Below are 13,723 nucleotides of genomic sequence, written 5' to 3' on the forward strand. Positions count from 1 at the left end.
AACTGAAAACCGAGATGGTTGTTTCAGTCAATTGTAATATTGGAATAATTCCCAAACAGTTGTAACAACTAATATAATTGTTGATTTCAAGATTGGTGCGAGTTGAAACTGAAAACCGAGATGGTTGTTTCAGTCAATTGTAATATTGGAATAATTCCCAAACAGTTGTAACAACTAATATAATTGTTGATTTCAAGATTGGTGCGAGTTGAAACTGAAAACCGAGATGGTTGTTTCAGTCAATTGTAATATTGGAATAATTCCCAAACAGTTGTAACAACTAATATAATTGTTGATTTCAAGATTGGTGCGAGTTGAAACTGAAAACCGAGATGGTTGTTTCAGTCAATTGTAATATTGGAATAATTCCCAAACAGTTGTAACAACTAATATAATTGTTGATTTCAAGATTGGTGCGAGTTGAAACTGAAAACCCAGATGGTTGTTTCAGTCAATTGTAATATTGGAATAATTCCCAAACAGTTGTAACAACTAATATAATTGTTGATTTCAAGATTGGTGCGAGTTGAAACTGAAAACCGAGATGGTTGTTTCAGTCAATTGTAATATTGGAATAATTCCCAAACAGTTGTAACAACTAATATAATTGTTGATTTCAAGATTGGTGCGAGTTGAAACTGAAAACCGAGATGGTTGTTTCAGTCAATTGTAATATTGGAATAATTCCCAAACAGTTGTAACAACTAATATAATTGTTGATTTCAAGATTGGTGCGAGTTGAAACTGAAAACCGAGATGGTTGTTTCAGTCAATTGTAATATTGGAATAATTCCCAAACAGTTGTAACAACTAATATAATTGTTGATTTCAAGATTGGTGCGTGTTGAAACTAAAAACAAAGATGGTTGTTTCAATCAATTGTATTATTGAAAAATATCCCAACCAGTTGTAACAGCTAACGATTTTGTTAATTATAAGGAGGATTTATTACCCAGTAATAAAAAGCCAAATTATCTTCGAAGAAGTTTATTGCTATCATATCAATGGCTTGATTTATCCAAACGCGTTGTATCACTAGAAAATATAAATATTAACACTGTTCAGCGCCAATACGTTTACAATTATTCTATTTTATAAAAAGTATAGAAAGTCAATCTTTCTATACGAATTATGGTTCCATGTTCCACTAGATTCTCTATTTGCATGGAACAATTATTTATGCAATGATAGAATATACAGATCAATTTACTGATGGAGACTAATGTCCTATTCTAATGTCTAACATTTGTTAACATGTGAGAAAATTGGATGGCTGATTTGTAAAAACACATGAAACATACACACCTGGTTCCAGAAGATTTGCTCACGTTCGAACATCAGTCGAATCATGCAATTTGTTGTCTACCTGATGTATTATATAAAAATACTTCCATAAATTCACATATATATCACTAAATTAGGTAGGCACTTCTAAGTATTATAACTGGTTTATTAATCTAAACTTCAAAATCAAGCTCTTTTATGTTAGCCTCAAAAATTTTACAAAATGAACATAGCGAGAAAATTGACGTATCCTTTTCAACTAAAGAAATGGTTAAATAAAATTTGCAAATTTTTGTTTCCTTTTTGCTGTCTTTATTTTCTGAAAACTGACAGCTTTCAAAAACAACTAATTTATTCAGCCAATTGATGATGCGAAAATCAACAGGACAGTTAGTTGAATCAACAATTTTTAGTTGAAACAGTCCAGACAAAAATCAAAAATTGCAATATTCATTTTTTGTGATTGCGGGGTTTTCCGTGTACTTCTGTGGTTTGCGTTCAATTATAAACTGTGTGTCCCAACATTTCGTCTTGAACAGAATTATAACAACTGACTTAAACGAGCATAATCTAAATTATGATCATTACATAAATGTAAGCAAACCCTTGTAGCCAAGAAATACCTTCCGATGAATGGTAGTTCTTTCGAACCTATCGGGAAAGATTACAAACTTGAACCAAACGCACAAATAGTTTTCTGTCTCTGTCAAACATCCTAATTTTCAGAAGGTCAATAGAAACTGTTAACGAAGAAGTTGTAATGAATCCCGTCAAATATTTTCATGTCACTAAACCCAATTATTTTTTGGTAGTGAAATAAGTGCGAGAAAATATATTTCCAAACCACTAGGCCGTGTGAAATCTTAGATATAACTTCGTTAAAATCTTAAACAACTTTTCGGGGGGATTTCAGATGAATTTTCAGTTGTCAACAAACTTGTAGACAATTAAATTTTCCATCAAATTCTCACATTTAGTGTTTTTCGAATATCTAAAGCGCCATCTAGGGACAGAAATATGAACTAGCTCGAGTAGTAAAACCAATATTGTTACGAAAAAATCTTCAAAAAAAAAGTCTGTCTCAAAATGATCCGTCGGGGGGAAGTCGCCATCTTGGATTTCAAAATGGCGTCAAAAATCAATTTCTGGCACCAACTCTTCAAGACCATTCCAAAAATATCCATATTGATTGAGTTGGATTGTATAACATTCCCCCGAAAACCATTACCCAGAAGAAAAAATACCGAAGCTTTTTCCCTAGAAACACATATTCCAGAAAGCACTAATTCCCAGAAAACTGATTCCCAGAATGTACCATAGCCCAGTAAACTTTCACCCAGAAAGAACCATAACCCAAAAAACTGTTCCGCAGAAAATACCAAAACCCAGAAAATTATTTTACCGAAAATTTCGTTACATTTAGATCATGTGTACTTAAATACTTGTTATAAGTTTGCTATTCACAGTATTTTTTTTAATATTTACGCATTGTGCTTAAATTTAGACGCATTAAAAAATGGAAAGATCTACGGGTGATGATTATATGTAAAATGAATGCTTTCGATTCCTAATTGATAGAAAAAATATTATAATTGGTTTTGATCTAATTTTTGCATTTAAAACCGCTTGCTCCGCGCACGTAATTGCTAATTCCGGTTCCTATAGAAGCAAAACCCATTGATTACTTTTGGAGCATGCAACTCTAGGTACATTTGGCCAACTATAGCTGCAAAGGAGCTCAAAAATCAAGGAAAACTCACTATTTCAGTTGTTTTTTAGCAAATTTCTATAATAAAACTTGTGTTACCTTGCGAGTTTAGTGCGAACTACAAATCAAAAAATTATTAACGGCGGTTGGCATTTTAATCAAGCGTTTAGCTTACTACTGCAACTAGTAGTACACCGCGGCTATTGGAGCACCCACCCTATTGTTTGTTAAATATTCAACAATCGTCGATTTTCGATATTTGCGGCATCGCGCCGCGGAAAAATCCAAAACTCTATAATACATTTGAGTTGCAAACACATGTAATATTACCTGAAGATCTAGAAGCATAAAAAGAGCTCCATTAGGTAAAATACCTAATAGGACATCTCAAATCTCTATCGCTTTGCGTGCCATTGACGGTTAATGATTGAGCACAAAGCTTTGGCTGCCTAGAGCTAAATTTTTTTTTCGATTTCTTGGTACAATGGCAAGCGACGTAGTATTTTGTGAAATGATGCACTTGTTAATGAAAAAGTGCTGTAAAAGTCATTAAAATCGACGCAAATTTAAAAAAAAAAAACTATCTGATAAAAATATAAAATCCTATACGTACGTCGCTGCAAATAGCAATTCTGAATACACTGTGCAAATTTCAAAACGATCCAAAAAGAGTTGTTTGACTTACATTTCCGACCAGCTAAAAAGTGGTTTCGAAAAAAAAAATCGTGTTTAAAGTTTTCAGTACGCTCGGGGTATACATAAGAGGCGCTTCGGCGACACATCATTTTCAAAACTATTTAAGCACATTTTCAGCCATTGAAATTATTTTCGATTTTTTGAAAATTCTAGTAATGTAACCCCTTAATAACTCGATATTTACAACAACAGCGGACTTAGCACAGATCAATTACAACGTTTTCTAGCTTAATACTACTTCATTGATTGCATAGTTTCAATTTAATAAAAACTGTTGTTTTTAGAAGAAATGAAACATTTTTTTGGTAATGGCTTTCGAATTTCACTTTTGAAGACTAAAACCCCATTAGCCGAAACTTTACACCCATGCAATTTAAACATCAATGTCACAAATGACGTTTCAAGGTCGCAGAGATGTTTGTTTTCGTCGTTTAAAGTTAAATTGAAAAGCCGAAACATGTATCTTCAAAATAAAAAAGACAAGATCCATTCAGTAGATCTTTCGCAAATTATTCCCAAAAAACACCTCAATTTTAGGCCTCGAGAGTAGAGGACCCCCTTGAAATTTCGATGGTACATGATGCAACAAACATCAAAGAATGTTATAAAAAATCTTTAATATGATAGTTCGAATATGTTTTTCCTATTTTAGCCAACTTTTTGCTCCAGCTATTCCTTAGTGTGCTGGAAAGAATGAATCAACCCCTATGTTTGAGAAAACCGGTCAGACGAGTGGATAACAAGTTTCATTCCGAGGGCTATTTGGCATACATATTCAAAGAATTGCTCATGTTTAAAATGAGTCAACTCATATGTTCGAATAAACCGAGCATACGTGTTGATCACAGGTCATTCCCTTATTGATTCATCTGCTACATAAATTGCCATCCACGGTCAATAGGAACATTGAGCATTGAACGAACGTTCCTGCCCTTAGTACACATGCTCCTTCCAGATAAATCAGAATTTAACTACAAAAAGCTCTAGAACTGATAAAAATCATAGCAGCCAACAACAATATTATAACTAATCCGTCGATTGTATTGACAGGTTTTGAAACCGCTGAGATAAACGCTTTACCCAAGTAGCAATTTTTGTTTCAGTAACTATTTCACAACCAGTTGGCAACAAAAAATAGGTGCTGTTGTGACTGACATCTAACTTCCTGTGCGACCTAAAAAGCGCAGTTTTAGGCCGATTTTCAACATGATTATGATTGAGCAAAACAGTAAAAACTTGTTCCCGTTTCGTTGGAATAGCCATGCGAGAATAACTAAATGAAATCATATTGTTGTCAACATGTTGAATGCAGGTCGCAACAAGATTACTTAATCATACCATTTTTTCGTTCACCTAGACTGTCAATCGCAACTGAAAAGTTACTTATTTTCTTATAAATATGTTAAGATTATGTTACCAGTGGAAATGAAAATGAAGACCAAGTCAGAATATATGTTGATTATTTAAATTTGAACAGTAGTGTCATTCTTCATATCAAAAATTGTCAATAAAGCATCAAATTTTACTGCGCATCAGAGTCTATCGAGTGATATTTTATTCCACTTCATATTATTACACGCGCTCCTGGTGAAACCAAATTATCAACAAAATAACTCATTTTTTTCGAGGAGAAAACCGAATCATATCAGAAATCCAACATTATTCAATGAAATCACACATTTATCATAAATCAGGAACATAAATCGCTTTACCGGTAGCCTTTTATGAATATCCCTGAGCCGGCTGAGGTTTTATTTCCAATACATTAGAAAATGATGCATATAAGAAACATGGCTTTCTAGCCATCCAGGGCCAAATTTAGGATGTGATTTTGGTGAAGACGAAACAATTTGCTTTTAGAACAAATTTATATCAATGAGCAAAGATTTTGATTTGTGTACAACTACATTCCAGCATACGGTTTGACTCCATCGAACAATTTTTAGTTCACATCCAAATATACCTTTCCTTAATATGACCTAGGGTAATACTATTCTTACTGAAAACGTTCTAGTTACAAGTCATATTCTTGCCATACACACGTATCAGGCACATATCATCAATATACCTTGAATCACAAACTCGCACGTATTGATAAATAGCATTTGCAACACTGGATTGACCAATTCATAACTAAAGGTCAACAAGATAATAATGAAGTTGAATTTTTGTTTCCATTACGTTGAGAAAATTCACCGGTCACACTTCATGCGCTCCACTTCATATTATAGAAGCATTGAACTGTACGGTGGCGCCAACTATAACATGTTCGGTGTATCGGAAAAATGTAAACATGTGACATGTATGATTGTAACGAGAAATTTTAAAAGTAAATCTTTCTTTTACCGCAGTAGTAGCATTAATACCAATAGTTGAACTATTGGGTCATACTTCTATGAGAAGCACAGGGAAATATTATTGCAAGATGCAATAAAAATAAACAATTTCCCCAAAATAGGAGCTATTTTAAACCAACGGTAAATCGTTGTATCGAAGGGTGCTCTTAGCGTTTTTCTTTTCATTTTGGACTATTTGAGTTGGCATGTGATCATTTTTTTCATTATTTCAGTTATAATTATCACCTGAATCATTACAAATGACAGTCCGGTGAACCAAACTTTCCCTAGCTCACCTTTTAGTCACTTTCTCGAGAACGACTGAAGAATGTGAGTAACGTGTTCAATAATGGCATCTAGCTCATCATTTGTTTAAGGTTTGTCGACGTAGATGAGAGACTTACATAACCTCATAAATTCGAATGGCACTGCAGCGCAAGAGCAAGCAGTCATTTGACATTACCATATTTTGATATGATTCAACTTTCGAACTTAGTTTCAATAAATCGTTAATTGCAATTTTACTCCAGCATGTTGAAACTTTAAGGTGTTCCAAACCTTTTGCGGCAACATGTGCAAACAACCAGTTCTCAATATCATTTTTGAAGGAAAAACACACGGTCACTTTGCAGGATGGAATAGAGTTTCTAGGATCTCCTCAGGATGCTTATCATACCGACAATACAGTTTTGTTTGTTTTTCATACCTATTTAACCAAAAATTAGGTAATAAGGTAAGTTATCAAAAATATCAAAACGTAATTCAAGCGTAGGTTTTTTCGTGAAGGCTGCAACAATTAAAAAAGTTAAGGATTCTATATCAACTCAGTTGGCAAATAATCCCAATTGTCAAATAAATGGTACAAAATACCCATTTAAAATGTGGTAGTGGAACATTTTTAAAGACTTTTTTTTGTTAGGAAAAGCCTACTTGAGTCTACGAGTGGGGAATGGGTCCACAAATGCCGGTATTCTGTCTGTTTTCGGATGGAATTTTCAAGAAAAATTTTGAATTATTAGACAAAATGTCATTCAGCAAAAAAATATTAAAAAAATGTATTTTGAAAATTTGCATATCATGGACTAGTATTTTCAGATGCTTCAATTATTAAACAAGGAATTTGCTAAATAGCAGTACTCCTGAGATCACGTTAACTTTTCTATTGTTTCCGGAAGGTACACCAAGTAAGCGATATATCTCAAATTCATACTACTCATTCCGATCTATCTACTATGTTTCTTGTTCTTAGTTCCGAAATTATTTTCAAATATATCAATTATATAATCAGTGTTGAAGGAATTTAATCACTTCGCTTAAAATCAGCAATAGTATACATGCCATTTGTTTATATTTTTTCGATACACCGAACATAATATAGTTGGCGCCACCAAAGAGAATAGTGAAAGAGACGCAGAGTGAAAATCAGTCAAAACGGCAACACTCCCTTTACGATGATTTCAACACTAGAATTTGGCAACCGTTTCCAAAGGCAGCACTTTAAATGACTCCTATTATATTTTGAAAACAAACCTTTTGTCGATCGTTGGATTTGTTTATCAAACGATGTGCATTTCGAAACAAAGAGATGAAATAATTCTAAAACTTGTTTTTACTCATACATAGACTCTAGAATGCACCTTACAATCACGATTGCACTAAATTCTGACGAAAATTCAATTTTTTTTTGATAGATTTACAATACTTATCTCCTCCAACTCAGGCATGAGTAATGTTTATTTACATTGCACGATTGGTCTGCTCAATAAGGTATTTTTGGCTTCACACTATTCGTCTCTTTTCCTATTCTCTTTGGGCGCCACCGTTGAGCTAAATGCTTCTATAATATCAAGTGGAGCGCCAGAAGTGTCATCGGTGAATTTTCGCAATGTAATGCCCACAAAAATATAACTTATTTTTTGTTTTGCTAAGCATTAGTTGTGAACTAGTGGATTCAATGTTGCAAAAGCATTTTATTAATACGTATGAGTTTGTGCTGAACGGCGTAATGATGAAATGTGACGGATACATACGTATAACACGAATACGACTTTGTAAACTGAAACGCTTTCAGTAAGAATTTTGGTTTTTGACAACTGTGCAATTGTCAAAATACATACAACAAAATCAAAATCACAACTAAATTTCAACAAACTCTGCAGCATCAGTAACCAGTTCGGAACATGAATGAACATGTTCTAGCTGGCAACATAAATGACTATTTGGCGACAAAAGATGTTATTAAATAACTTTGATGTTATCTATGTTCAACCAGTGCAATAAAAATAACTATTGTTCTCTCGTTGCAACATAGTTTGTACTTAGACGATTAAAACTAGTTGCGATTTGCTACTTGGGTAGCAAGGATTGTTCCCAATTCTTTGCGATATGGTTGCTTTTTCCACGTAACGAAACATTGGTGGAAACGCATTCAAAAATTGGGATTATCTGGAATTTATTTGAAAAGCATGCAAATGCAGATCTCTTTCAGACAAACCCAGGCCTTGGACTTTTTGAAACCTCAAGATGTGTCTGAAGGCTTGGGTATTGTCCGTGCTTCAGCTCCGGAATAAATGTCCCCGTGCTTCGATGACATAAAAAATACGTTTTGGGGAAGCGAAGGGTTGGAAAACACTGCGCACAGGCCCAGGCCAGATTTTCCCTTGAATTATGGACCATGCGATACAACATCCTCAATGACATACCCAGAACCTCAAACGCAATAGAAGGGTATCACAACCAATTAAATGCACTCTTAAAAGGTACCAGTGACCTTAAACTTTATGCGGTTGTGAAAGCATTCAAAGAGGAAGAGCAGTCCACGTAGGCGGAATATATGCGATATCTGCAAGGAGATATGATAAACCGGCGTCGCTGTAAAAAAAAAACAGGTAGGAGTGACAAAAAATTAAAAGAAGTTCTAATTGCCGACCAGGAAGATGGTACAACATTAAAAGATACCATTTTATCAATAGATCTTATATTACAAAACCAAACCTGAATATTAATACTAATAAATAAGTTATCTTCAGTTAAAATACCTCAATTTCTGGGAATTGGTTTTTTCTGGGGTATGAACTTCTGGGTAACGGTTTTCTGGGCAAAAATACTTTCTGGGAAAAGGTTTTCTGGTAATTGGTACTTTCGACGGAACGGTTTTCTGGAGAGTGGTTCTTTCTGGGGAAAAAACTTCGGTGTTTTAGTTTCTGGGGAATGATTTTCGGGGGAAAGTCGTACAACCATTGAGTTATAGCGAATTTCGCTAAACCGGAAGTCGCCATCTTTGATGTCAAAATGGTGTCAAAGATCAATTACTGGCATTTACTGTTCAAGACCATTCTGAAAATATCCATATTGATTGAGTTATAGCGAATTTCGCTAAACCGGAAGTCGTTATCTTTGATTTCAAAATGGCGTCAAAAATCAATTACTAGCACCTACTCTTCAAGAACATTCCAAAAATACCTATATTGTTGGGGTGCGGGCCATAAGGAATCTTCCAGACCCGTCTCTTCCATCTTTCCGAAAATTTTCTAAGTCTTTTGCATTCAAAAGGACTTAGAATGTTTTTTGCCAAAACCGTGTTAATGGCGAAATCTGCGCAAAATAAAAACTGCCAAAATTCTTCTAAGTTCTTTGCATTCAAAAGGACTTAGAATATTTTTGCAAAAACCGCGTTAATTGGAAAATCCGCGTAAAAAAACCGCGTTAATTGGAAAATCCGCGTAAAAAAAACCTCGTAAAAAAACCGCGTAAAAAAACCTGGGTGTATACGCGATACTAAATCGTAGCGAATTTACTGCTAGCGATATCGTTGGCTCCTTTTTAAATCAGTCGTGGCTATGCGCAGTTTTTTCTGACTAGAACTTATCAATTTCTGTTACGACATAGTACAGTTTTGGCAGCGCTCGCGCAGCAGTTTATTTTTGCGGTCGAAAGCATATTGATACAGTGAACCTTCGAGACATTAGAAGAAATGGTAGTCGGACCGCGGGAAGTATTTTTAAATATTAAAAATAATCGAAAGCAAGAAACATAGCCTTGTCGAGCGAGTAAGTAGGTGGATTGATCCTTGCCGTCCCTTGTGTATGAGCTGCGTGGCCGTCCCGATCACGTGATGGATTACTTCGTGCAACTGATGTCTCCCGAATGTTAGAAGTTCGGCTGAGATTCAGACCTTTCCAACTGAATTGACGTTTTTCACCATTCAAATAGCTTATTGCACTTCATTAATTCGTTATGCGTTAATGACTCAATGGGTTCATTGCACCTGGTAACCTGTCAATATCTTCTCGTATAGGTCGTTAATAATGACTGGCGCCGTAATACTTTTCCTCTTCAAGTTAAGCGTTTTGTAAAACTCCCGCGCGACCTTTCTTGTAAACCTACCCCTCTTCCTCAAAAATTACTCATTCAAAAATAGTACTGTCGAATAACCTAATACCGTGCAGAGCCCATCCACCGCTAGGCCTCCATTTACCGATCAATTTGACGGCGAAATTGTTTTGACTCGAATATTGCACGGAATTTAGAAATTATAAATAAAGTGAAATATGGAAATAGTACGTAGAACATCAATATAATATACACGAATTGAAATGCCTTTTAGCATTGTTTTTTAAAGATCGTTGGAAGTAGAAATCGCTGTTAATTGATCGGTATATGGGTCTTGTACGGTAATAGACCAACAAAATAATAGAGAAATTATCTGAAAATTATCGCACAGTAATGATTTTTTTTAAACAGCTCGAAATCAGGCCGTCATCCAAGTACAGTCGACCTTGTGCTCAATCGTGATATCCAGCTTTAGTGTAACACCTAATTTAATTTCGAATTATTTTTTTCAGGTCCTAGGATACCGTGTCGTAGCATCGTCTTCGACAGCAGTTAAGCAAGATTACAACGAGTACATGTGGACTATGCGCAAGGAGTTCCACGATCCAGAACCGTACGTGTGTGAAACTTCATCCAACATAGTGGAACGAGACAATCTAACCAACAGTGGTCGTGAGGTGAATAACTATCCGCCATTTAATAAGATTGACGTACCGGAATAAGTGATAAAATCTGCTCGAGTGACCTGTTGAAACAGCAGATCATCTAGTTATTATTTGCCAGCAATAATTGCTGATTGCTGTTGCTCGAAACGTATCGAACAGTGAAATGGAATCACCCAATTCTACTACGAACCAAAGCTTGATCACAAACAACCTGGTGACGGTACCGATTCCGATCCTGCCCTCGGAAGGCACGTACTGTTACGTGTTCGTGAAGGGTTCGCTGTATGCCCGGGACAGTGCCATATTCGGTTGCTCCACGGATGAGGTGCAGGCACTCTCGAAACGCTTCCAGATCAGCTCGGTTCCGATCGACAATGGGGTGGTCATTAAGGTAGCCCCGTCACTGATCATCAACTCGCTGGCGCAGCTCGGGTACAAAGTTATCTCGAGCACCGGCGAAACGGAAGTCGTGTGGACGCTGCAGCGTGAGCTGTAAGAACAAAAACACCGAAACCAATGCTGAACTAGCTACGAAACAATCACCTTAGGTGTACTATATATGTTTAGGGATATTCTTGTTGAACCTAATAGAAGTGGCAGCACAACTTCTTTTGCAAACACCACAACCGCCGTATTAGTATTTGCAAACTTCTACTAACCTATGATCAGAGTGTAGTGTGATGAGTGAAACTTTATTTGAAACTCCTGGAAAGCAATTTAATTGAAATTGTTATTTTTCATATGTGTGATATTGATAGTTTACGACGAACGATTTGAAGCCCACCAACGGAGTCGAGCAAAGAAAGAACGATGTCTTCGTCCCACGGTCAACACAACAATCGTCGTTGCGGTTGCCTGAAAACGGCTACAGCAACGCAATCGTTAGATGAGCTGGAGTTTGAGAGAGGAATATGGTCTGCTGGTAGGATGTTCAAGTTTTTCAAGGTTGGAAATTATTCAATAATGTTTTTATGCTTTTTTAGCAATTGATAACGATGAGCATAAATTGAGATCGCTTATTGAGAAAGGTCATTTATCTGATAGGGATAACTCAGGGTACACTGCACTACACTACGCTGCACGAAATGGTCACTTGTCGATTTGTCGCATTTTGCTTGATAGTGGAATTAGCGTCGATGAAACTACGCATGGTGGAGCAACTGCACTGCACAGGGCGGCAATGATGGGTGAGTTTAATTTGAATGGAGCGTTACTATTAGAATAATCAAACGCGATAGATTAATTACTATTTATGTTCTACTTTGCTGAAGTACCACATTTGTCTAAAAAATAATACAGCTCACAGTCATTCTTCTACTTCATAGGTCATCATCAAATAGTCGAACTACTGCTAACAAGAAAAGCCGATCCCTTGCTGCAGGATAGTGACGGGAAAACGGCACTGCACCGGGCAGCCGAGCGGGGCCATCTGGACACATGTCGCATTTTAGTCCGGCAAAATGGAACGGCTGCAACAATACGTGATGGCAAGGGAAATACACCACTCGACACCGTCGACCCACATGCACCTCATTATGCAGCGTTGAAAGTACTCTTGAGTTGAATAATGTTACGTTGCAGCAGATCACTTCTGAGTTTGGCATAGAATCGGGTTTTCCGGTCTTCCCAAATCTTCACTTCTTAGAGTCTATCTAGAATCATATTATTATAAAAGCGCAAGTTCAAGAATACACATATATTTTTCAGTGGAGGAGGAACGATTTTTGTTCATATTGTTTACTTGCAACAAAGCATTAGCGCTCGAAAGCTGTAGGGAAGCGACGCATAAAACAACCTATTTTGTGATAAATTCCTAAAATGTTTTTTTTTTTCTATTATAGTAAATGTTTCATGATGTAAAATTAAGCAAATTTCACGCTTTCCAGTGTCAGGCACGCTTAGAAATCAGATATGCTTTACTCAAGTATTACTTTTCAGTGTTATTCAGTTTTTAATCAGTCGGCATTGGAATTTTTTTACGAAAATTTTCAAATTGTGAACCTCATTTGTCGGGATGGTTTGATTATTTTTAAATGTTTTGTATAAATGTTGGTTTAAACTATATCTTGAAACTGTTATACGTTGCATAGGAAGGTTTAGCTGAGAAGTCTAGTTTGCACATATTTGATTTATATGTAATGTACTAAAATAAATGTATGTGTACCATATAAGAAAATCGTATTTACTTTTCCGTACGCCAACGAAGAAACTTCGCTGGTTTTGCACCAAAAGACCAAAACCAACGACGTTGTCAAAATTTTACACAAATTTTGGAAATATGTATTCAAATCAAACAAACAGATTATTGAAACATATGACATTATTATCAAACTGAATATATACTACATATTAAATAGGGGCACCGTCGGTATTTTTTCTCGTACGCTGACGTCGTACGATTTGCAGCGGTGGTGTGCCACTGCCAAGTTTTGCCACGCCGCAATCCTTTTCTTTTGCGCGTTTATTAGCGCATTTATTTATGGCGATTTCGCTTGAACCTGAAACTGAGTCAGGTTCTAACCCCAACCGCTGTCAGTTCATACATTTTGACAGCAGTTGGGGTTGGGAACTGACCCAGTTTTGTCTCAAACGAAAACCACATTAGTTAAAATTCTACACGTCCTTTCCCGATCGAAAGGAACGGTCGTGCTTCAAGAAAGTCGCGCTTAGCCGATTGGTCATAATATCGCGTATTTGCATAA

At 36.0% G+C, this 13,723-nt stretch overlaps 3 protein-coding genes across 3 annotated transcripts in view; all 3 read left to right on the forward strand.

Moving 5' to 3' along the window:
- Window positions 1-11,078, forward strand: part of LOC131678840 (uncharacterized) — a 31,563-nt gene extending 20,485 nt beyond the window's left edge. The window contains exon 4 of the mRNA XM_058959239.1: window positions 10,869-11,078. Coding sequence (XP_058815222.1) covers window positions 10,869-11,078 — 210 coding nt within the window. The remainder of the gene's footprint in view (window positions 1-10,868) is intronic.
- LOC131678839 (ankyrin repeat domain-containing protein 39) lies at window positions 10,893-13,197 on the forward strand. Its single transcript, XM_058959238.1, has 4 exons — window positions 10,893-11,033; window positions 11,780-11,943; window positions 12,005-12,208; window positions 12,347-13,197. Exons 2-4 carry the CDS (start codon window positions 11,832-11,834, stop codon window positions 12,583-12,585), a joined length of 555 nt encoding a protein of 184 aa, XP_058815221.1. The 5' UTR covers window positions 10,893-11,033; window positions 11,780-11,831; the 3' UTR covers window positions 12,586-13,197.
- Window positions 11,185-11,517, forward strand: LOC131678841 (uncharacterized). Its single transcript, XM_058959240.1, has one exon. It carries the CDS (start codon window positions 11,185-11,187, stop codon window positions 11,515-11,517), a length of 333 nt encoding a protein of 110 aa, XP_058815223.1.
- Window positions 13,198-13,723: the final 526 nt, after the last annotated feature.

The sequence above is a fragment of the Topomyia yanbarensis genome, chromosome 2 (genome assembly GCF_030247195.1).
Source record: "Topomyia yanbarensis strain Yona2022 chromosome 2, ASM3024719v1, whole genome shotgun sequence".
In the NCBI taxonomy this organism is placed as follows: domain Eukaryota; kingdom Metazoa; phylum Arthropoda; class Insecta; order Diptera; family Culicidae; genus Topomyia; species Topomyia yanbarensis.

What these genes read in the sequence shown, in the direction of transcription:
- LOC131678841 (XM_058959240.1), top strand. Translation starts at nt 11,185, where the DNA reads ATGGAATCACCCAATTCTACTACGAACCAAAGCTTGATCACAAACAAC.
- LOC131678839 (XM_058959238.1), top strand. Translation starts at nt 11,832, where the DNA reads ATGTCTTCGTCCCACGGTCAACACAACAATCGTCGTTGCGGTTGCCTG. An exon ending in GAGAGGAATATGGTCTGCTG is followed by an intron (nt 11,944 to 12,004) that starts GTAGGATGTTCA and finishes ATGCTTTTTTAG; the next exon opens with CAATTGATAACGATGAGCAT. An exon ending in GCACAGGGCGGCAATGATGG is followed by an intron (nt 12,209 to 12,346) that starts GTGAGTTTAATT and finishes TCTACTTCATAG; the next exon opens with GTCATCATCAAATAGTCGAA.